The sequence below is a fragment of the Raphanus sativus genome, unplaced genomic scaffold (assembly GCF_000801105.2).
Source record: "Raphanus sativus cultivar WK10039 unplaced genomic scaffold, ASM80110v3 Scaffold1034, whole genome shotgun sequence".
Classification (NCBI taxonomy): Eukaryota; Viridiplantae; Streptophyta; class Magnoliopsida; order Brassicales; family Brassicaceae; genus Raphanus; species Raphanus sativus.
Genome location: NW_026616348.1, coordinates 1 through 19,703, shown reverse-complemented (window position 1 = coordinate 19,703; position 19,703 = coordinate 1). Strand labels below are relative to the sequence as shown.

The 19,703-nt window shown below is 35.5% G+C and overlaps 6 protein-coding genes and 1 non-coding gene across 8 annotated transcripts; 4 read left to right on the top strand and 3 right to left on the bottom strand.

Annotated features, from left to right (window-relative positions):
- The first annotated feature begins 918 nt into the window (after positions 1-918).
- LOC130503590 (uncharacterized) lies at positions 919-2,151 on the top strand. Its single transcript, XM_056998211.1, has one exon. The coding sequence runs from the start codon at positions 972-974 to the stop codon at positions 1,857-1,859; it is 888 nt and encodes a 295-aa protein (XP_056854191.1). The 5' UTR covers positions 919-971; the 3' UTR covers positions 1,860-2,151.
- Positions 2,152-2,268: 117 nt separating this feature from the next.
- On the bottom strand, positions 2,269-3,576 carry LOC130503591 (30S ribosomal protein S21, chloroplastic-like). Its single transcript, XM_056998212.1, has 2 exons — positions 3,103-3,576; positions 2,269-3,016 (listed from the first exon to the last, which is right to left on the bottom strand). Exons 1-2 carry the CDS (start codon positions 3,459-3,461, stop codon positions 2,875-2,877), a joined length of 501 nt encoding a protein of 166 aa, XP_056854192.1. The 5' UTR covers positions 3,462-3,576; the 3' UTR covers positions 2,269-2,874.
- Positions 3,577-3,883: 307 nt separating this feature from the next.
- On the bottom strand, positions 3,884-5,686 carry LOC108829038 (uncharacterized). The gene is made up of 9 exons (XM_018602692.2): positions 5,533-5,686; positions 5,420-5,445; positions 5,212-5,284; positions 4,924-5,133; positions 4,710-4,832; positions 4,572-4,629; positions 4,399-4,472; positions 4,211-4,299; positions 3,884-4,139 (listed from the first exon to the last, which is right to left on the bottom strand). Exons 1-9 carry the CDS (start codon positions 5,608-5,610, stop codon positions 4,070-4,072), a joined length of 801 nt encoding a protein of 266 aa, XP_018458194.2. The 5' UTR covers positions 5,611-5,686; the 3' UTR covers positions 3,884-4,069.
- A 673-nt stretch (positions 5,687-6,359) lies between these two features.
- On the top strand, positions 6,360-7,046 carry LOC108829049 (protein NOI4-like). Its single transcript, XM_018602706.2, has 3 exons — positions 6,360-6,438; positions 6,520-6,729; positions 6,814-7,046. Exons 1-3 carry the CDS (start codon positions 6,430-6,432, stop codon positions 6,835-6,837), a joined length of 243 nt encoding a protein of 80 aa, XP_018458208.1. The 5' UTR covers positions 6,360-6,429; the 3' UTR covers positions 6,838-7,046.
- A 2,665-nt stretch (positions 7,047-9,711) lies between these two features.
- LOC108829052 (GDSL esterase/lipase At5g63170) lies at positions 9,712-11,445 on the top strand. The gene is made up of 5 exons (XM_018602709.1): positions 9,712-9,949; positions 10,388-10,518; positions 10,606-10,842; positions 10,919-11,165; positions 11,282-11,445. The coding sequence occupies exons 1-5, from the start codon at positions 9,712-9,714 to the stop codon at positions 11,443-11,445; spliced, it is 1,017 nt and encodes a 338-aa protein (XP_018458211.1).
- A 3,818-nt stretch (positions 11,446-15,263) lies between these two features.
- On the top strand, positions 15,264-17,773 carry LOC130503589 (BTB/POZ and TAZ domain-containing protein 1-like). Of its 2 annotated transcripts, none has more exons than XM_056998209.1 (5): positions 15,264-15,483; positions 15,603-15,742; positions 16,211-16,514; positions 16,801-17,138; positions 17,444-17,773. In XM_056998209.1, the coding sequence occupies exons 1-5, from the start codon at positions 15,352-15,354 to the stop codon at positions 17,628-17,630; spliced, it is 1,101 nt and encodes a 366-aa protein (XP_056854189.1). In that variant the 5' UTR covers positions 15,264-15,351; the 3' UTR covers positions 17,631-17,773. The 2 variants fall into 2 exon arrangements, with proteins under 2 accessions (XP_056854189.1, XP_056854190.1); XM_056998210.1 differs by having other exon boundaries at positions 15,378-15,518.
- A 1,601-nt stretch (positions 17,774-19,374) lies between these two features.
- On the bottom strand, positions 19,375-19,446 carry TRNAT-UGU (transfer RNA threonine (anticodon UGU)). The gene has a single exon. It is a non-coding gene; the product is annotated as a tRNA-Thr (tRNA).
- Positions 19,447-19,703: the final 257 nt, after the last annotated feature.

The following is a 19,703-nucleotide window of genomic DNA, read 5'->3' as shown; positions in this document are numbered from 1 at the left end:
TAATTAATGAACAAAATATCTGCTTTTAGGCCAAACAAAACCAGTTCAAGTACTAAAGTAGTAAACACATGAGTCAAAGTGATTATTAACTAATCAACTTTAGTTACATGTTTAGTAATTAATTACAGAAAACCAAATTCTATGTTTAGTTACCATTCCTCTTATATAGGCCGAAACCATATAAAGTCTCAAATATATCCGGTTTTGTGCTAAGATCAAGATCAAAGAGGAGGGAGAGAAATTAAAGCAATATCTCAACAAAAAAAAAATAATGAAAAGGGATGAAAGAGGAGGGAGAGAAATTAAATCTCATTTAGGAACTTTGAAGATACCCTTAAAGACTCCAAGTATATATTTGTCAGTTTATTGTTGGTTATATTATTTTTGAAGAAATAAAAATAAAAATAAAAACATAATTTTAGTTTTAATATTTTTTTCTTTTAGAAACAATCATGCTCTTCCATCATATCATGATAATCATGCTCTCAAATTAAAAACCAAGATATTTTTACTAAAAGTACAACATTTCTTAAATCTTTGTTACAAAAGAATTAAAATATTGCTTACTTTATATATAATATTTTTAATATATTTTATAAAATAATTATTTAAATATCTACTTGTGTAGAATTTTAAATGCATCGAAAATTTTAATTTTGAGATGATCAGAAACACTTGGATAGCTTAACAGTAATGTGAATAATGCAGCGTATTAAACATTCTCTGTTCATGAATATTATGTATTAAAATTAATTTGAATAATTTTCCAAGCATTTCATAGGATCAAAAACCCATGTGCGACGGTGATAAGCCCGTGTTGTAGACAAACACACGCGTATCGACCAAACACTTGTCATCATCAACCTCCTATAAAAACCATTCACACCTCTTCAGCATTCTCACTACTCACCAGCTTCATTAAAGCTTTTCCCCAACACTCTATAGATAGATACAAAGGGAAACATAGAGAGATGGACGTTAGAGGAGGATGTTGCATAGCAAGATATGGTGGTTACGGTGGTCGCTACGGTCTCTCCAAAGCTGACCGAATCATGCTTCGGTTCCGACCAATTGCTCCTAAACCATCCAGCGACGGCGGATGCCTATCTCCCGGCGCCGGAAAGTATGGCTCCGCTACAACGAGCGGTGGCAGCTCCGACCTCTCCGGTAACACCAAGAGAGGAAAGAGGAAGTATCATAAGGAGAGTTCAGGCGTTAACTCCCGTAAGTGCAACAAGAGGAAGATACCGAACACTACAACCGCTGTTACCTTGTCTCTTTTACCAGAGACACGAGGTTTTCAAGATCTGAATGTTCCTCCAGTGGAGAAGAAGCAGAAGCAAAACGGTCCTTTGTGGCTGAGCTTCAGCGGCGGAGACGGTGGTATGCCAACACCGTACAAGACGGCGGAGATCTCGCAAAGGACGGTGGTGGTATCGTCGTGTGTGACGGTGGAGCGTGTGACCGACGCTTGGAACAACGGTAATGGATTAGGGAAGACCGATGAGGAGAGGAAGATGAATCTGGTTAGAGACGCTTGTCCAGGGTTTATATCGGACGGTGCCGGGAGAGTCACGTGGACCAACGAGGCTTATAAGAAGATGGCGAAGGAAGATATTAATATTCCGGTGGAGGACGGTGCACCGGAGATAAGTTATGATAACTTTCACGTGATCGTAAGGTTGGTGATGAAGGAGAGGCCCATGCTAACGTACCCGGCGTTCACATGCAGAGTGAGACTACAGTATACGTGTCAAGATCGTGAAAGAGGATCAGTCACGGTGCCTTGTGACGTGTGGAGGATGGACGGTGGAGGTTTTGCGTGGAAGCTTGACGTTAAGGCCGCTTTGTGTCTGTAACGTTATCCGACTGAGTCCAAAACCGGCCTTGCATTAGACTCGAGTGTTGATCGATGAACGGTCACGATGATATACAGATGGCCACCGTGTAACAAGAAGTATCTCTAGTGCTGAACTTTGGTTATTTATATCTCACCTTGAACATATGTTTTTTGTTGTTGTTTCTAGTCTACTGCTTGTTTCTTTCTGTTAGGATCTTGTTGGTTCTCTTCTCTCTATAGACCTATGATGCTTTAATTGCACTCTCACGTTTATGTTTTTAAGTTAAAAGAAAGTTGTATATGTGTATGTCTTTTGATGATTATAAAGTTTTTTAATCACATTACATCACTTAATAGTAGTGTAAAGAGCCACGGTCATCCAACTACATTTGCATAGGTTGGCTAAAATACCATTCTTCACAATCACAAGCCACCAAAAATAACGTTGAATACACATATTAGTTATGACAGAGTAACTAATGGGCTACATCATATGATATTCATGACCGGCCTTGTGTTTTAGTGAAGACCCCAAAATAAAGATCTGTTAAACACTTTGTATCAGTCCGAAGCATTCAAGTAAGTTTTCTAGTATCAGCTCTCAACTACCATCCCAAAGACAGAGAAACATAAAAACACAGAGTAGCATACCATATTCAGAAGATTATAGTGTCTAGTGTACCATATAATGTCTCCAGAACGGCTTTCCAACAGCTTTGAACTCTTCTACCCCATAACAAAATTAACATTCAAATTCACCTCTATGTCGTCGCCAGCTTTAAATAATAAGATATGCTGAGACCTGAAGAATCTGCAGTAGAAAGATCCTGAAAACAAGTGGGGGGGCGGGAAACTACACCAGACATCTAACTTGGAAACATAAAGACTCCTCGGAAAAACTCTAACTAGCTTGGGGGTTAGGCGAGTTAAGCTACAAAACATCTCAAGAGAGAGTGCAGCATACCTACAATTCTACAAACTAGTGGGGACTATATTCGTTTCATTAAACCGGAATCTCAATTTTAATTTCTGGTTTAATCTCTAGAAAAACCGTTGGTATACGGAATCTCAATTTCCTCAGGAGGAAGCTCCCAGTTATCATCATCCTCGTCAACTTCTCTTCTGCTCTTAGGGGTTTCCGGAGCTGAATACGATTTCGGTTTAGGGTTCGGCCTCCTGTAAAAAAAATCAAAATCTATTCTAACTTAACCAATTTCACATTAAAACCGAGAGAGAGAGAGAAGAAGGAAAGAGAAGCTGACCGTTTACGATACTTCTTGGCAGCTTCTTTGGTCTTACGCTTCCTCTTCTCCTGAGAGCTCTCGAAGAACCTTCGCCTCCTCGTCTCCTGCAGCACGCCCGCCCTGAACACCGATCTCTTGAAGTCGTTCACCAGCTGCTCCTCGGACTCTCCGTCTTTGGGCACCACCTCCACGTTGTAGTTCCCCGACTTGAAGAAGACGAGATTCGCGTTCGCCAGCGAAGGGTACGCCACGCGGTTGTTGTTGTTGAAGGAGAGCTGGTGAGATGGTCTAGTCACTGTAGGAGGTTTCGGGCTCGGTGGGGACCGCGAGAGAGACGGCGTGAGGAGACGAGAAAAGACTTCGGAGAGGGAAGCCATCGAACTTTTTAGCGAAAAACGACGGCGTTCTAACTATAAATACTTTTTTTATCTGACGAAACGATGTCGTTTCAATTGAATTTCTAAAAATATTGAAATGGAAAACTACCAAATTTTTGTCAATTTTTGAATATTAACTATTTTGATTTCAATTTTACAAATAATTTTACACATGTAATAGTTAAATATTAAATAGGCTGATTGATTACTAATCGAGGAAAAAAGTAAAAATTATATTTTTCTGTTATGTTACATAAAATAAGATTTTGAAGTCAAATATATTTTTAAAAATTCGAGTATCAAGTTTCTTCTGATGAAATCCATGTCTGCTTAGTTATAGAGCTACTAACAACACTGCAAGCTTTGTTTTGTATTCCAGACCGGATGTTATCATTAATATGTATGAAGAAGATTCGATAAGATTATAGAGAGACCACTATTTCCTATTCCTGTGAAAATGAATCTGTTTCTACAAAGCTTACACAAGTATCATATTTGTCTTTGGAAACCTCATTTGACATCCATAGTAACTCAGCTTCATAACCCCCGAAAGTGACACACTCTCCTTTGCGCATATTCAACAAGCCATTGAGAAAATGACCATCTTATTAAGACGGCTTTGTTTTCTTTCCAGTTTTAACAATCCGACGCAACACTTGTGCTCCAGTTCTCTTTTCTCTGTAAAGACAAATAGAAACAAAGTGAACAAAGACTCATGAATGACAAAGCAATGACACAGAGAAGAGTACCTTTGGTGTAAGAAGACCAGCAGGTAGAAGAGGGGGAGTAGCATCAAGGTCAGTATCGATACAGCTAGGTAGAACACACCCGATTTCTTCTGCAAGAATTAACATAAGACTCATATGCTATTTGGTTTCTTTCAATGTGCTTAAAAAGAAACAATAGTAACTGCGAAGAAGACTTGACAGATCTTTACCTTGCCTCCTCTAGGAAACGGTTTGTTTTTGCCAGTGCAGGTATGAGCATCACAGAATTGTCTCAAGAAGTGTTCTTCAATCACAGAAAAATCAAAAAACCAAACAGGATAATTCAGGAGACATGTAGTACTTTTAACGAGCAAAAGATTCACTTTGAAAGACTTCTCATTACCATGAAGACGACTAGCGGCAGGACCTTGACTCACCGGGAAACAAGTATTAGCAAGACTCTGAATAAAACAATAACCACTCAAAGTAAGCTTCCTTGGAGAAAACAACTAAACTAGAAAAGAATAAAGAAAAGCAAAACCTCGCAGAGATGACGGTTTTTAGCAGCAGCTGCAGGGTTACACTTGCTCTTACCCTTCTTCGAACTCAACACAAAATCGCAATGCAAGGCACCACACAGATCCGCTAAACACTTTGTACCAGTCTGAAACCAACCCAAATCAAAAGCAAAAAAGTTCTCTCTAAGTATCATCTCAAAAAAAGCACTTTCATATTTGCTTGCATCATCTCAATACCGTATTGAGAAGATTATGATGCCTAGTGGCGAAGTGCTGGTCAAGAAACTTCTCCTCGTTGAAACTCTTCCTGCAGTAACCGCATTTCCACTCGTATACATCCACGTGGACCTTGTGCTGTTCTTGATCCCTGTAGAGATCGTTATCGGGATGGAGCCTGCACGTGCTTGGAATCTTGTACTTTTCCCGTTCCACAAACGGCGTTAAATACTGCAAATAATCAAATCCAAATCATTACAAAACCTCTCTCTCAACAGAGTACGGAGAAAGAAGAATCTCTAAACTTACATCTTGTATAATCTGCCAAGCTGCTCTACTTCTCTCTCGGGAACAATGTATCTCACCTTCTTCCTTACCGGATCTAAGTTAGTTCCACGACAAAAAAAAAAGAGAGAATCAAATACAATTCAGACAGGCCATCACTGCCACTAGTCAACAGAAAATCATACGGTTATGTTTTGTCTGAATTTTAAAAATCAAGAGATAGAGCTAATACCTAGTGGATTCAGATTCTCCCAACACCTATACAGAGAGAGAAGAAGATTTCATTGATAACAGATCAGATATAAAAAAAATAGCAAAATCAGAAGAAGTGTAGAGAGCCCTGACCTTAGTGAGTGATTGGTGAAGAAGAAGAGGAAAGAGGAGAAGGAGAATCACGGGACTTGACTCCTTTAGTCTTCCCATCGAACACGAGAAGAGACGCTAAGTGTCGACGACGACGACGACGACGAAAAGCTTGTCTTATGAGATCTTCCTTGTTTTTGTTGTTTCGATATATAAAGTACTTTAGGCCCAATGGGCCTTTACTAATTCAAATCGATTTGGGCTATTTTTAACATTTTTAAATAAAACTTGGCTCCCTTTGTAAAATAATATTCTTAAGCTTAAAATCATAAAGTATAGTATACCATTTTAATTGAGTTGAAAAAACTACAACTTTAAAGTAATCCCTTTTTAAATAAAATAGTTAATTAATCGTCAACTTTTAGAATTGGAACCAAAAATGTCATATATATGTTGACTAAGCTATTTTAGTACCTATCAAATGTCAACCGTCAAATTTAACTAATAGAAATAAACAGTAATTCTATGTTAACATAAAATAAACAGTTAAGTGTTAACATGACTAAAATAGTTTTATCAACAAAAATAAAAAATGTATTTGATTAAGTGGATGATTGATATGGAGTATTTGTGGAGGTTATTTTTTTGCTTATATATGAAATTCGTTGATTATTTCATTAATTTACTCAATTTTTAATATAGTAATTAATTTATTTTTTTCGGTTGGGGAAGTACGCGGGAAATGAGTTTGATTTAGTTAAAGCTGTTGTCGTTTGACAAAAAAGAAGTTAAAGCTGTTGTCAACGACCAACTACGTGTTCCCCTCTTCTGTTTCTCTCTCTCTTTTGTCTCTTGCCTATATTATAACTTCCTTTCTCTTCTCTCTCCTCCCACCTCCCTCTCTTTCTCTCTCTCTACATCTTGATATTTCTTTCAACAATGGCTACGGTAAGAACAAAGACACACCCCAAATCCCCCAATATCTCTCTGTTGTGAAATAATAACTAAATCTGTTTGATATGGTCCCAGGAGAATAAAGGGAGGCCATTGCCAAAGTTTGGTGAATGGGATGTGAACAACCCTGCATCCGCAGAAGGATTCACTGTCATTTTCAGCAAAGCTAGCGACGAGAAAAAGACCAAGAAAGCATCCGGTAGTAGTCTTGTTTCAACACCTCATAGAAACCAAATCTCTGATCAAAACAACCACCGTGACAACTCACAAAACTCAAAAGCCAAGGTAGTTTTAAACCTTTATTTTGTCACAACACAACTTACTTCTTTCTCCAGATTCCTTACCCTGATTTTTATGTTCTCTGAGCAGAAGAAATGGCTTTGCTTCCGTTAATTTTCTCCCGTCTTCTGAAGAATCCGAGGATTATGAAGATGAACAAGTTACGCAGAAGATCTCCAACAAAGTGGGTTATGAGTTACCAAAACCATATCTTCTGCCCAGTCTTCTTTTCCCTTATGAGATAGGTGTTCATTATAAAGTTTTGTTTCTTCTTTTGGTTTGCCCAACAACTGTTATTAATTAGAGCATATACGTTTGTGACCTGACTCCTCCTATGAATATTTTTTTTGATGGAAATAAGATTTTAAAGACAACAGTTCTTTTCATATACACAATGCTATTGTTTTCTATCAATGTAACAAGACCAAATTTGCAGATGCCATAGCGGCTGTAATGTGTACACATGTTCTGTTCCTAAGATTATGGAAAAGGCATGAGTATTAAAGACAAGTAACAGAAACAAAAGGGGACTAAGGTGTTGAATAAAAGTTTGTCATGGAGAAAAAAACAAACTCACAGGTCTTAGGAGTAAGCCCTTGTCATTGAAAGAGGATTGAGATTGCTTTGGCAATCTATTTTTGGGATGATGGTATTTGCATTTATATTTGAACTTACAGTCTCTAATTTTGACATAATAACTGCACTTTGGCTAATCCGGACGTTCTGGGGACTCCTCAACAGGCATCTGGTGCTGGACTTGTGTGAATGAACTAGCTTCAACCAATGAGTTTTTCGCCGAGTATGTGGAAGGAGGAAGCACACTCCTTTCTCGGCGGAGGCACATGCAACAACATGGGGGCAATGAATCCAATAAAATTAAAAAATTTAGTGTAATTTAAAGCCAAATTTATATTATGTCCCCATTCATATTTTTTTCCCCATACCTTTGTCTATGCCTGCCCCCAATAATAATTTTTTCTGCTTCCGCCATTCTGGTGAATAGACAGAAGGCGCCTACAAAAAACTTCAAACGTATCAGTGTTCTGAAAATTGGTTTTGGCATTTAAAAAAAAATCAATAATCCCATATAAAGCATCTCACTACAGTCTAGGGATTTCTGAATATTGGGAAGTACTATAGTTTTATATATTACATCAAAATAAATCATGCAAAAGGCAGAGACCAATACAACTACCTGATAGGCTGATACCCACTCCATTCTGAAGTTTGAGGTGAAAATTCATGTCTCTTGTGAGTACATGACTAGAATAAAAGGAGCAGTACCAGTATATAGTATATAAATTTATTTTTATAGAGTGATTAATGAAATTTTTGTTAGTAATCTATGTGTATATATGTCGGCATGGATATTTCCATGTGGTGAACAATGACTATACACATTGGTCCAATAGAAATGTATGCAATTGGAGGAAGTGCTAATCTTACTATCAACTCTCAAGGCAACCGTTTTCTTTGTCCTGATGGCTCTTCAAACAAAGATGTACTCCAATTTTAACATTTCTATTCAACTTTAAATACAATATCATTGTGATGTGATTTCATAAAAAAAATATATGATAAACTCATGTTGGGGGTGGTGGAGTAAGTAAAAAAAAGATGAGGATGCGCCTGAAAGCGAATAGAGTCACTGGAATAGGAGATCCGAAGGAGATCTAATGTTTATGGTGCATACACTTTCTGGCGCAAGGCCAACGAAATCGTCAAGCTATTCTAAAGGCTCTATACCCTAGCCGCTAGACCGTCCTCTCGCGTTGGTGATATAACTACAGCATTGGATGATATAGCCGCTAGACCGTCCGCGTTGGTGATATAACCACACCATTGGGTGCACTTAGCTGCAAAAAGGGTTCCCACTGCTGATCATAGCCTTTCCAGTGTGTATGTGAGAGGACGATCTAGCGTCCTCTCACGTTGGTGATATAGCCGCTAGACCGTCCTTTCGCGTTGGCGATATAACTACAGCATTGGGTGTACTCAGCTGCAAAAAAGGGTTCCCACTGCTGATCATAGCCTTTCCAGTGTGTATGTGTGTGTATAATATACTTCTTTTGTTTCTGAATAAGTGTCGTTTGAGACTTTTGCACACAGATTAAAATATCATTTAATTTTGCATATTTTCCATATAAAAACACAATTACTCATACATCTACTTATATTTCAACCAATAGAAAAATAATCTACAGAATAAAATCAATAAATTATGTATCAAAAAGGTAAAACGACATTTATTTTGCAACAATTTTTTTTTTTTAACAATAACACTTGATATGAAACGGAGGGAATATAATATAATGAAACCAGCACTTGAAAGCTAGTTGTGTAATAATCTTGAAGGAAAAGTGAGCAAATGTTAATGTTAAAAGAAGTTAACAAATGTTGATTAATTTTTATTTCGGTCGTTGTGTCGTCTAGAGTTAATTTAATCGGCAAAATTAATTACTGCTACAATATGAAACACACTTGCCCCCATTATAATGCATATAATGAAGCAACCCCCCCCCCCCCCTCCCCTTCAAATAACTCAACGCACTTATTGAATAGACGCATTATGTTTACTTGCATGACACTTAATAAAACGACTTACTAATTAAATAATCTTAAGAACAAGTTGTTTGTGTAGTACATCTTTCACATATATAACTGTTACACATTTCTCAGTATATTATACATATCCAATCAAACCATGGCCATTAAGGGAGTTATCAACAGTCTGAACCGACTTAGTTACGTATGTATGAAACAATATAACAGAATAATAGAAGATGGACCAAAGCCTCTTTGGTAACAAAAATGGATTGGGGGAAACTGTTACTTAAATATATAGCTCTTTGGTAACAAAAATACTGATCATAACAGTTATGTTCCGTTAATAGGTTTTTAAAATGTATACATAAGCACTGTTAATCACATTCCTTCATCACAATCAAATATTGAATTGAGAGGAAAAGAAAGTAACATTTTGAAATGATGAGTACTATACTTTTTCAAACCGTAACAGTATTAGTCTCGATTATATCGAGTTCTGTAGCTCAAGCTGGAAATATTCCAGCGGTTATAGCATTTGGAGATTCAATACTTGATACCGGCAACAACAATGACCTTACGACTTTAACTAAAGTCAATTTCTATCCGTATGGAAGAGATTTTGTAACTCGACAAGCCACTGGAAGATTTGGCAATGGAAGAATTCCTACAGATATGATTGGTATATAACGTATCATTTTCATTATTATTATTTTTGAATAACTAGGAGATTTTGTTTTTTTTTTTAAAGAATAACTACGAGATTCTAAACCCCTAAAACATGTACATCGCTATAAGAGCATCATTATCGCTTGGGACTTTTGTGATGGGGCCCATACCAAAACACATAGGACTTTCACCAAATCACGCAGGACGTTTCTTATATAGGGACAAATAGAGGAAGTCTAGGACTTTTAATGGCGGGACCCACGTCAAACCACGTTAAGGACGGGAGATTGGGACGTGCGATACTTATGGTCTAAAACGAGATGTATACCATGTTCAATTAATTATATTTGGAGAACAGACTCACGCAACTGGACATTTCATCAATCTTTAGTTTGTTATTAAAAGTGAATCCAGAATTTAATTTTTTGGGGGTGGAATAATATGCATGCAGCCGAAGGTTTGGGAGTAAAGAACATTGTACCAGCTTATCGTAGTTCAGATCTTCAACCCAACGATATCTTAACCGGTGTTAGTTTTGCTTCTGGTGGTTCGGGTTTAGATCCAATGACCGCAAGAGTTCAGGTAACTTAAACTTAAGGAAATGTGATTTGTTCTTACATGTAACATACACAAATTCATCATATTTATTAAACTACAAATTAAATACAGGGAGTTATCTGGATACCAGACCAATTGAACGATTTCAAAGCTTACATAGCAAAGCTAAACAGCATCACTGGAGATGAAGAGAAGACGAGATCAATCATCTCTAATGCAGTTTATGTAATTTCCGCTGGAAATAACGATCTTGGCATCACATTTGTCTCCAATCCAGCAAGGAACACTCGATATACTGTCTTCTCCTACACCGACATGATGATTTCATGGACTCAATCATTCATGCAGGTACGTTATTTTTAAAATTCAATACCAAATTTTACATGTATCAACTTATATTTGATTTATATATATATACATCTAGGAGTTATATAATCTGGGAGCAAGAAAATTTGCGATTATGGGAACTTTGCCTTTGGGTTGCTTACCAGGAGCGAGCAACGCTATTGGAGGGATATGTCTAGAACCCGCAAACGCAGTCGCTAGACTCTTTAACCAGAAGTTAGCAAACAAAGTAAACAATCTGAACTCAATGCTCCCAGGCTCTCGTTCCATCTACATTGACATGTATAATCCTCTTCTTGAACTCGTCATCAACCCACTAAGATCAGGTTAGTGTTATTTTATTTTGGATATTTTTTCCATTGAAGCTGTGACTGCATTAATCATTTCTTTTTTTTAATGTTTTTTTTCACGCCATGCATAATATAATTTGGGTTTCTTTTAGGATTCACGTGGTCAACTTGGCCTTGCTGTTGTTCTCCTGCGGCTCCGATACCGTGCTTGGATGCATCTCGACATGTGTTTTGGGACATTGCTCACCCAACAGAGAAAGCTTATCAAACTATTATCCCTCCGATTATTCAACAAATTCAACAGAGCTTCGCTTGATGTGGGTGTCTTCGTCTCAAAAATTAATCTATTTTAAGTGCATGTAACATATTTGTTCTTCTTATGACTGTTAATGTTACATATCTTATCTATGAATATATGTAACTGTTATATATCAAAAACAAGTCAGTACTGTATTGATCCTAGCTATTCAGCTTAGTTCCCTGGATAGACACCAAAAAAAAATCATTCTCTTCTACTATATATGGATGATATATTATGATTGTTTATGTAAACATTATTAACAAGAGCAAACATCTTGCACCTCTCTTCTACTTCCTTGGCCTTCTTTCGCCAGGTTTCCTGCTCTTTTATAAGCTTTCTGTTAACCTGAAACCCAATGTTAATAGCTTGCAGCGTAATCAGTGGACATGAAACATGTTACGCATGGAACAATTATCAAAAGAGAATAAGGCTGAGAGACTTTTACTTTTAGTTAAGATAAGGACAATAAGGCAGAGAGACTCGTACTTTTTAGTTAAGAACATGATTAACCCCGATTTTTTAGTCGGGGTTCTTAACTTATGATTTGATATTTTTTTTTACATTTTTCGACTAAAAGATGGTTCTTATATCTTTTATTTAAGAAACCGTTCTTAACTTTTCTTAGTTAAAATTAAAAAAAAAAGTTAAGAACCGTTTATTAACCGAAGCTGAAAACTCCAGTTAACAGATCCAGATTAATCATAGTCTAAGATAAAGACACAGTCTTTTGTAGTTAATGGGCTTCAATTGCTTATTGTGTCATTTAATATTTTCTTAGATTTATGGGGCCTTTTAAAAGGTTAATAATTTTTTTTGATAAAAGTTTCTTAAAAAATTTCACAGAGCTTTTATGAAATTTAGTCATCTTATAATTTTTGTCTGAAATATGATATGTAGTCGTGAAGTCCACATGTTTGTTCTCATTTTGACATACAGTTCGAAGACTATATTAAAAAGGCTAGCACCAGAACTACTCGCCACATTGCAAGTTTGTGAGCTGCACAAAGTTGTGAAGACCATTCTGCTTATTTTGTAGAGTTCAAATAAAATTTTATAGCGATAAGCCTAATCTATTTGTGAGGTTTACTGTTTCTGCTACAGCTAGCCGGAGGCTTTGTTTCGGTACCCGACTCTCGGGATGTTATTTATAATTAATATATTAAAAAAAAAAAAAAAAAAAAAAAAATTTATAAAATTATCCAATTATCATAAAAAATTATAGGAAAAACATAAAAAACAAAGTCTCTATCAACACAAAGAAGAAGATGTATCAAAATATTAAGGATTCAGCGGCGTGGTTGCCTCCGAAGATCAAGGGAGGCTGGTCAGGTCAACGGACATCCTGGTTTATGGGTTGGTCAATTTTTTGGGGTTAAATTTTAGTTTTGAATCTCAGGTATAAGTAATATTTAAATTTTGATGTGTTACGCATGTTTCTTTCTTTTTCGTGTTAGACTTTTAGTTCAAACAAAAAAAAACTTGGGAAAATATAGAAACACATATGCAGCATCATCTTCAATAAAGAATCTGGAATGCCGGTGAGTTTTGTGGACTTTTTTTTTTGCTAAATACTTTTATGGACTTTTGTCAAAGCATACACACTTTGTGGATATCCATATATCAACCGTTTAATTATTATAAGCACTAAAGTACACTGCTGATTCATGATACGTTGTAAAATACAAATATACCTAAGTCAAGTCCAAACTCTAAGGGTAAGATTGGAGTATAACATGCACATCAATCTCCAGTGCTTCAAAAATTCAAGTGGAGTAATAAACAGTTTAGAATATAAACCGTTATGTATTTAAATTCAAATGCTTGGAAAATGTTATGTATTTAGAATAGAAACTGTCATGTATTGGAAAGAGTCTTGCATGAAATCATCAAATCCATTAGTTTATGTTACACTTTTCACTTTTTATCTTTCCTGTAAACTTATCCACAAGTTTTGGATTTTGTTTTTTAGTCTTCTTAAAGAGCCATTTGTGAATACTAAAAGCCGCATCATGATTAATTTATCAAATATACATACAAACATTATGTAATCAACTATGTAAATACAACTCTTGGTTAAGCTACAAAATATCAAGTTGTAATGTGGGTAGAATGGATTCTGGCCTTGTGAGATATCTACACAACTAGTTAGCATGGATATCTATTTTTTTAAAAACATGTCATAGTTTTGGATTCGAGTTCGTTTAGTTATGTCTTAGAGCCTATTTATCATCTTATATATATAACTTAATTGTCAGATGTAATTTTGTAAGAATTTGTATTTTACTAATATGTTTCAGTCGACCACAACCAAAAATTATAGACAGAAACATATAACTTACAATACTCCGAACACTTGTCGTTATAACAATGTTTAAACTGGACTATTATGATTGGATTAGGTTTGCCTGCTATATGCGGCGAGCTTTCTTTGCTTCTCCGATAGTAAACTAACATTTATTTAAACTCATTTGATGCTTATGATGCATTTTATACACATGATTTTATAAACAACTAGCAAAAATGAATGAATTAGAGAATTACAAGTGGCCAGACAAGAGGGCTTGAGAATGAGGATAAGCAGCCACGTAGACGAGGATGTGGCTCTTGGGAAGAGGCAAGGGTCGGTTTACTTGCAATAACCGGCCTTTCTCAAGTTTAAATAATAGTATTTCAACTCTCTTTTTCATACTTTGGGACCGGTTTTATCACTTTTCCACGTAGGATAAATTAAAAACATAAACATTCGTGACCTCATGGGGACAAACATCCTACATGGTACCCAAAATAATACTCTCTCTATTTCATAATACTTGATGTTTTATCATAGTGCACAAAGATTAAGAAAATTGTATTTTTTACTATAAAATATTTTAAAGATATAATTTTAAAATCAATTAACCAATAATAAAAAAGACTGTGAAATCTAATTGGTTGAACAGTTTCCAATAAAGTTAAGAGTAACCTTAAAATCTCAAAACTTCAATTAATTTGAAACAAAATTATCCTTCTAAAACATCAAGTATTATGAAACGGAGGGAGTATTTGTTTTGTTGTCATCGATGCCAAAAGCAATACTATTAAACTATTAAAGGTCACTTTTAGTGGAAATGTAAAAGTAACAGTGGATTGTAATAGAGTTTTTAATATGGATTGTAGTAGAGTTGGTGTGTCAAAGGTCCAGTTTCAGCACATAAAATATTGCTAGTTAGATCCTGTTGGTATAGCCTTTTAGGATTAAAAAGAGTTTCTAAAACTATTAATGTCTTCTTGTGGTTGTGTTAGAAGGCAATGCGGCTATTTGAAACTGTTTGAGGCATATTAACGCCACATTGTTTTATAATAAGAGTGTTACATAACACTTCGTAATATACGTAACATAACTAAGTGTGGTCAAAATGCAGGTAATTATTTCAAGATATGTAGACTAAATTTTAAACTTCTGCGGATTGATATGGCTTGAACATTGGAGTAAAAAAGTTATAGTTTAATATATATTGTTTTTTTGGTCAATTTATTAAAATGAGAAAACACATTCTCTTATTCGAATTTTGGTTGGTGTTAAAGATAAACCCTAACTATTAATGACTCATCATGACTCATATGAGATTTTTTTTTTTTGAGCAAAACTTATATGAGGAGGCTAAACACCTCAAATATTGTTTCACTATACAGTTAAATTTTCGGATTGTAAAATACAGAGAATCAAATACGCTCATAGCGTGCAGAGACAAAGAAGAAGATATTTATTAAATAGAAAAGCCACGTGGCATAAACACACCGTAAAAGAGCAGGCTTCGTTGAGCTGTCTATAAAATGCCAGAGATGCATCCCTTCTCAATCAATTAAAACCATCCCACACAAAACTTACCCAAAATCCTCTGTCTCTCTCTCTCTCACAAACCAAAAGCTGCTCTAGTTAAGATGGCCATAACAGCTACTCAAAACGACGGTGTTTCGTTAACAGCCGATAACGTTTCATACGAACTGGTGGAAACGGATGTTGACATCATCACTTCCGGTCGCCGTCGTATTCCGGCACACTCCGGGGTCCTTGTGAGTTTCCTTTTGTTGCATGTCTTATCAGTTTCGTACGTTCTCCATCTTATTTCTTCTTTTTATTATTTTTGAGAATTGGCTTTAATTCTTCTTTTGATATTAAACTTTCAATGCAGGCTTCTGCATCGCCGGTACTTACGAACATCATCAAGAAGCCGAAGAAAAGTTACGGCGGATCATCGAAAAGAGTCGTTAAGATTCTCGGTGTTCCATGCGACGCCGTTTCAGTTTTTGTCAGATTCCTCTACTCTCCCAGGTTCGTCTCAGATTTTCAATATTACGAATGATTAGGGTTTTGATAAAACTTTTAGATGATTTTTTGGATGAATTCAATGAATTTGTTATTATTATTATTTTTACTAAAATCGTCGGAAATAACATTACTAAACTGGTTGATTTATAATTATTTACCAAATTTGACTTTTCTCATATAGACCAGATTGCGATTGATTTGGACTTTTATATTCAAAACGTGTGAAACAAAAGGAAAGCGAAACGTTACTATGCATCAAAAAATCAAAATTGAAACATTAATATTGAAATTACAAATTCATGGACTATATGTTTTAATCATTACAGAGTATGCAAAAAAAATATAAATATAGTTATATAAGGAATTTATACCAATTTATTTGAAAATCCTTAATAAACATGAATAATTGCGTTTTGTTCTTTCTCAAGTCTTTGTATAAAATGTCTAAACATATTTCGTCCCTTTCCTTAGTCTGACCGAGAAGGAGATGGAGAATTATGGAATCCATCTGCTGGCTCTATCACACGTTTACATGGTGCCTCAGCTGAAGCAAAGGTGCACGAAAGGCGTCGGTGAGACACTGACGGCAGAAAACGTAGTCGATGTTCTCCAGCTAGCTCGGCTCTGCGACGCACCTGACCTCTGTCTCAAGTGTATGCGTTTGATCCACTCAAAGTTCAAGACCGTTGAACAAACCGAAGGATGGAAGTTTCTTCAAGAACACGATCCTTTGCTTGAACTCGACATTCTCCAATTCATTGACGAGGCTGAATCGGTAACTACATTTTTACTCATAACATTTATTTTCATTTTTCCTCTGTTTGAGATCTCTCCTGATTTAAAAATTAAAAAACAAGAATCTGGACTGAAGGTATAACTAAAATTACTCCTATAATTGATCCATATTAGAAGACCATAACCATTTTAATGATAATTTTAATATATTTTTGACAATTTGAAGATATTCGTCTAGCTCTTTAAAATCTAGGGACTAATGCGAATATTTCGGCTGTGCGTATTAGCCTCTGATCATAGTTAGGTATTTGGTTGACTTCTTGCAGAGGAAGAAAAGAAGACGGAGACATAGACGAGAACAGAATCTTTATATGCAATTGAGTGAAGCCATGGAATGTATAGAGCACATATGCACCGATGGTTGCACGTTGGTCGGACCATCGTCCAACTTAGACAACAACAAGTCAACATCTCAAGTCAAAACGGGTCCATGCAGTGCTTTCTCGACGTGTTACGGACTCCAACTTCTGATACGTCACTTTGCTGTCTGCAAGAAAAGAGGCGATGGCAAAGGCTGTCTTCGTTGCAAGAGAATGATTCAACTCCTTAGACTCCATTCTTCAGTCTGCGACCAATCTGCGTCTTGTCGTGTCCCACTTTGCAGGTAAAACAACCGACATTTTGATAATAATTAAGCAAACCCACGTTTTGTTTTCTTTTATGATTCTAAAGATGAAAGTATTCACTTCTCTATAGTAAAATCTCGTTTGATATTCACTTTCGGTGACAATAATAATGATAATATGTTTGTGGTGGTGACCTACTTATTAGATGATGAGTCATGATCAGAAGGCTGGAAATAACTTTTGTTTTCGTAAAGCTATTTTACTAAAATCTTTTGTTTTTTTGTAAAGATATTTTCGAAGTTGGAATCTAATTTCAATGTCACTTTTTCTGTGATTCGAGTAGGCAATTTAAGAATAGAGGAGAAAAGGACAATAAAATGGTCGAGGACACGAAGTGGAAGGTTCTAGTCAGAAGAGTTGCGTCCGCGAAAGCCATGTCTTCATTGTCTCAATCAAAGAAGAAGAAAAGTGAAGTGTTATTCAAAGAAGAAGCTGAAGATTTCATCAGAATCCGGAAGAAGTTATTTTGATTTGTTATTGTATTCTTGTAGATTATGTAGTTAATGAGCGAAGTTTGTCTCTCGGAATGGTTGATTGGGTTAAATTCGTCGATGAGTAACCCTTTTAATCTGTCGTTTGTTCGATCCTATTTATAAATAAACGTATTTACATATGTTTCTTTTGGTCAAAAGTATTTAGCTATGTAATTAAGTAAAATTATTTGTAATCGTTTTAACAATGTAGTTTGCACGATTTTATTTGCAAGACTAAAAGGAGACTAGCAAAGAGGAAAATAATACCACCAAGTTTTCGTCTGTGATCCAGTTTTGAAAAGTCTCGTCCCAATTTTGTTTTTTTTGGTCTGCTTCTACAAATATTAAATCTTATGTGTTTCTGATGCATGATTTTTAACATATATTTGATAGAAAAATTTGGTCAGGACTATACAATTCAAATTTATCAAAATGATCGTAGATGTATGTATCTGATATGACCAGACCTCTTTGTATTTTTGCTTTAACAAAATGGACCTGATTGTATATGAATCCTTACAAGTAGAGATTATATGCGAGGTACTTCTTTATCTACACTCCAAGTTGTATCGTCCAATCAATTACAGTCATTGCAACTATGAACGAGAAAACAAAAAATTGCTAGGAAGAAACCTAGATTCAAAAAAGGAGATCAAGATTGACCAAAAAATTGCTAGGAAGAAACTTAGTCATTGGTATAGTGGAATTGATCATGATTGAGGATCCAAAAGAAAACGAAACAATTTTTTTTTGTAAAACGTGTGCGATATATATCACAACAAATATCTATACTCTCTATTTATAAGAAAAGACGTTGGAAACAGACCAACCACAGAATGTGGTGGTTTCGTGTCCGATGTCTCACATTTCAATTCATACTGATTAACTGCCATATGAATGCAATTGATGTGAAAAGATTATGAAATAACAAAGAAGTAGAAACACGTAAAAGATTTACTTCAAGAGTTATTTTTGGTCAACAACTTAAGAGTTTAAGTTTTTAGAAATGGTATAAGAATATCTTCATGCTATGACAAAATAATTTGGCTAACGAATAGGTAAGACCGAGTGGAAAACGAGAATGTAAGACATCTTTAAAAATAAAGTTCAGAAAGATCGAGCGAGTTAATTACATATCTTTTTCTATAAATATTTCTTTCAATATAAATGGAAATGAATAGTATTACTTTGTGGAATGTAGCAAAATACCATTTCCCTAATTTTTTTTTTTAATTTTCCCTAAATCTTAGTGCGTACAACTTTTCGGATAGTGGAGCCATGCAGCCACAAAGTAGAGAGTTTATACTAGAGACCACAACAACAATTCTTAACAGGGAAATATGAGTGGCTAAAGTTTCAATCACATATGAATTGATAATAAAAATAAAATAAAATCTGATTCACAGTGATTGTGTTTGTTTATGACATTTGAGCTGTAAAGAAAATGTTGAAATGAATAATGAAGAATGTACAAAATCAGAAGCCAAATTGGTTTCAAAAAAAAAAATCAGAAGCCAAATACTCATCAACTTTTTTCCTCTGCAGGTTCTTGAACCGCGGCTCCTAATATTAAAGATGGTCAGTATAAAGCATTGTACGTAATGGTTGTTGTTGTGATCAAGGGGATCAACAGCACAAGGTTTTAATACTAGTAAGGAGTCGGTAAAACTAAAAAGCTTTCATCATTGTACGTAATGCCTTGTGTTGGAAGAAAACCTGATAAAAAGGAAAATTTAAAAAGTGCCCACACGCAGGATCGAACTACGGACCTTCAGTTTACAAGACTGACGCTCTACCACTGAGCTATACGGGCATTTTGTTAAATTGTTTCAGCTGCAGTTATAAATCTGAATAAAACTACCAATAGTCTCACGAGCAATCAATAAATGTGAATACCATTTTTGTTTGACCGTCTGGTTCTTTCCTCTTGAGAGCAACACTTGGCATTTGATATATTCTTGCTAGATCATCTTCCGTAGGTAAAGAACCAGAGGAAGATATTTGTCTTTGATGTTTTAATTTTATGAAAACCATAAAAATGAGAAATATATATAGTGAAATTGTATGATT

Excerpts from the sequence above, each read along its gene's own strand:
- LOC130503590 (XM_056998211.1), top strand. The coding sequence starts at position 972 with ATGGACGTTAGAGGAGGATGTTGCATAGCAAGATATGGTGGTTACGGT.
- LOC130503591 (XM_056998212.1), bottom strand. The coding sequence starts at position 3,461 with ATGGCTTCCCTCTCCGAAGTCTTTTCTCGTCTCCTCACGCCGTCTCTC. Across the intron at positions 3,017-3,102 it reads GCCAAGAAGTATCGTAAACG|GAGGCCGAACCCTAAACCGA; the intron begins GTCAGCTTCTCT and ends TTTTTTTTACAG.
- LOC108829038 (XM_018602692.2), bottom strand. The coding sequence starts at position 5,610 with ATGGGAAGACTAAAGGAGTCAAGTCCCGTGATTCTCCTTCTCCTCTTT. Across the intron at positions 5,134-5,211 it reads CTTGGCAGATTATACAAGAT|TATTTAACGCCGTTTGTGGA; the intron begins GTAAGTTTAGAG and ends GATTATTTGCAG. Across the intron at positions 4,473-4,571 it reads TGCCGCTAGTCGTCTTCATG|AACACTTCTTGAGACAATTC; the intron begins GTAATGAGAAGT and ends CTGTGATTGAAG.
- LOC108829049 (XM_018602706.2), top strand. Across the intron at positions 6,730-6,813 it reads CACAAAACTCAAAAGCCAAG|AAGAAATGGCTTTGCTTCCG; the intron begins GTAGTTTTAAAC and ends TTCTCTGAGCAG.
- LOC108829052 (XM_018602709.1), top strand. The coding sequence starts at position 9,712 with ATGAGTACTATACTTTTTCAAACCGTAACAGTATTAGTCTCGATTATA. Across the intron at positions 10,519-10,605 it reads CAATGACCGCAAGAGTTCAG|GGAGTTATCTGGATACCAGA; the intron begins GTAACTTAAACT and ends AATTAAATACAG. Across the intron at positions 10,843-10,918 it reads GGACTCAATCATTCATGCAG|GAGTTATATAATCTGGGAGC; the intron begins GTACGTTATTTT and ends ATATACATCTAG.
- LOC130503589 (XM_056998209.1), top strand. The coding sequence starts at position 15,352 with ATGGCCATAACAGCTACTCAAAACGACGGTGTTTCGTTAACAGCCGAT. Across the intron at positions 15,743-16,210 it reads AGATTCCTCTACTCTCCCAG|TCTGACCGAGAAGGAGATGG; the intron begins GTTCGTCTCAGA and ends CCCTTTCCTTAG. Across the intron at positions 17,139-17,443 it reads TGTCGTGTCCCACTTTGCAG|GCAATTTAAGAATAGAGGAG; the intron begins GTAAAACAACCG and ends TGATTCGAGTAG.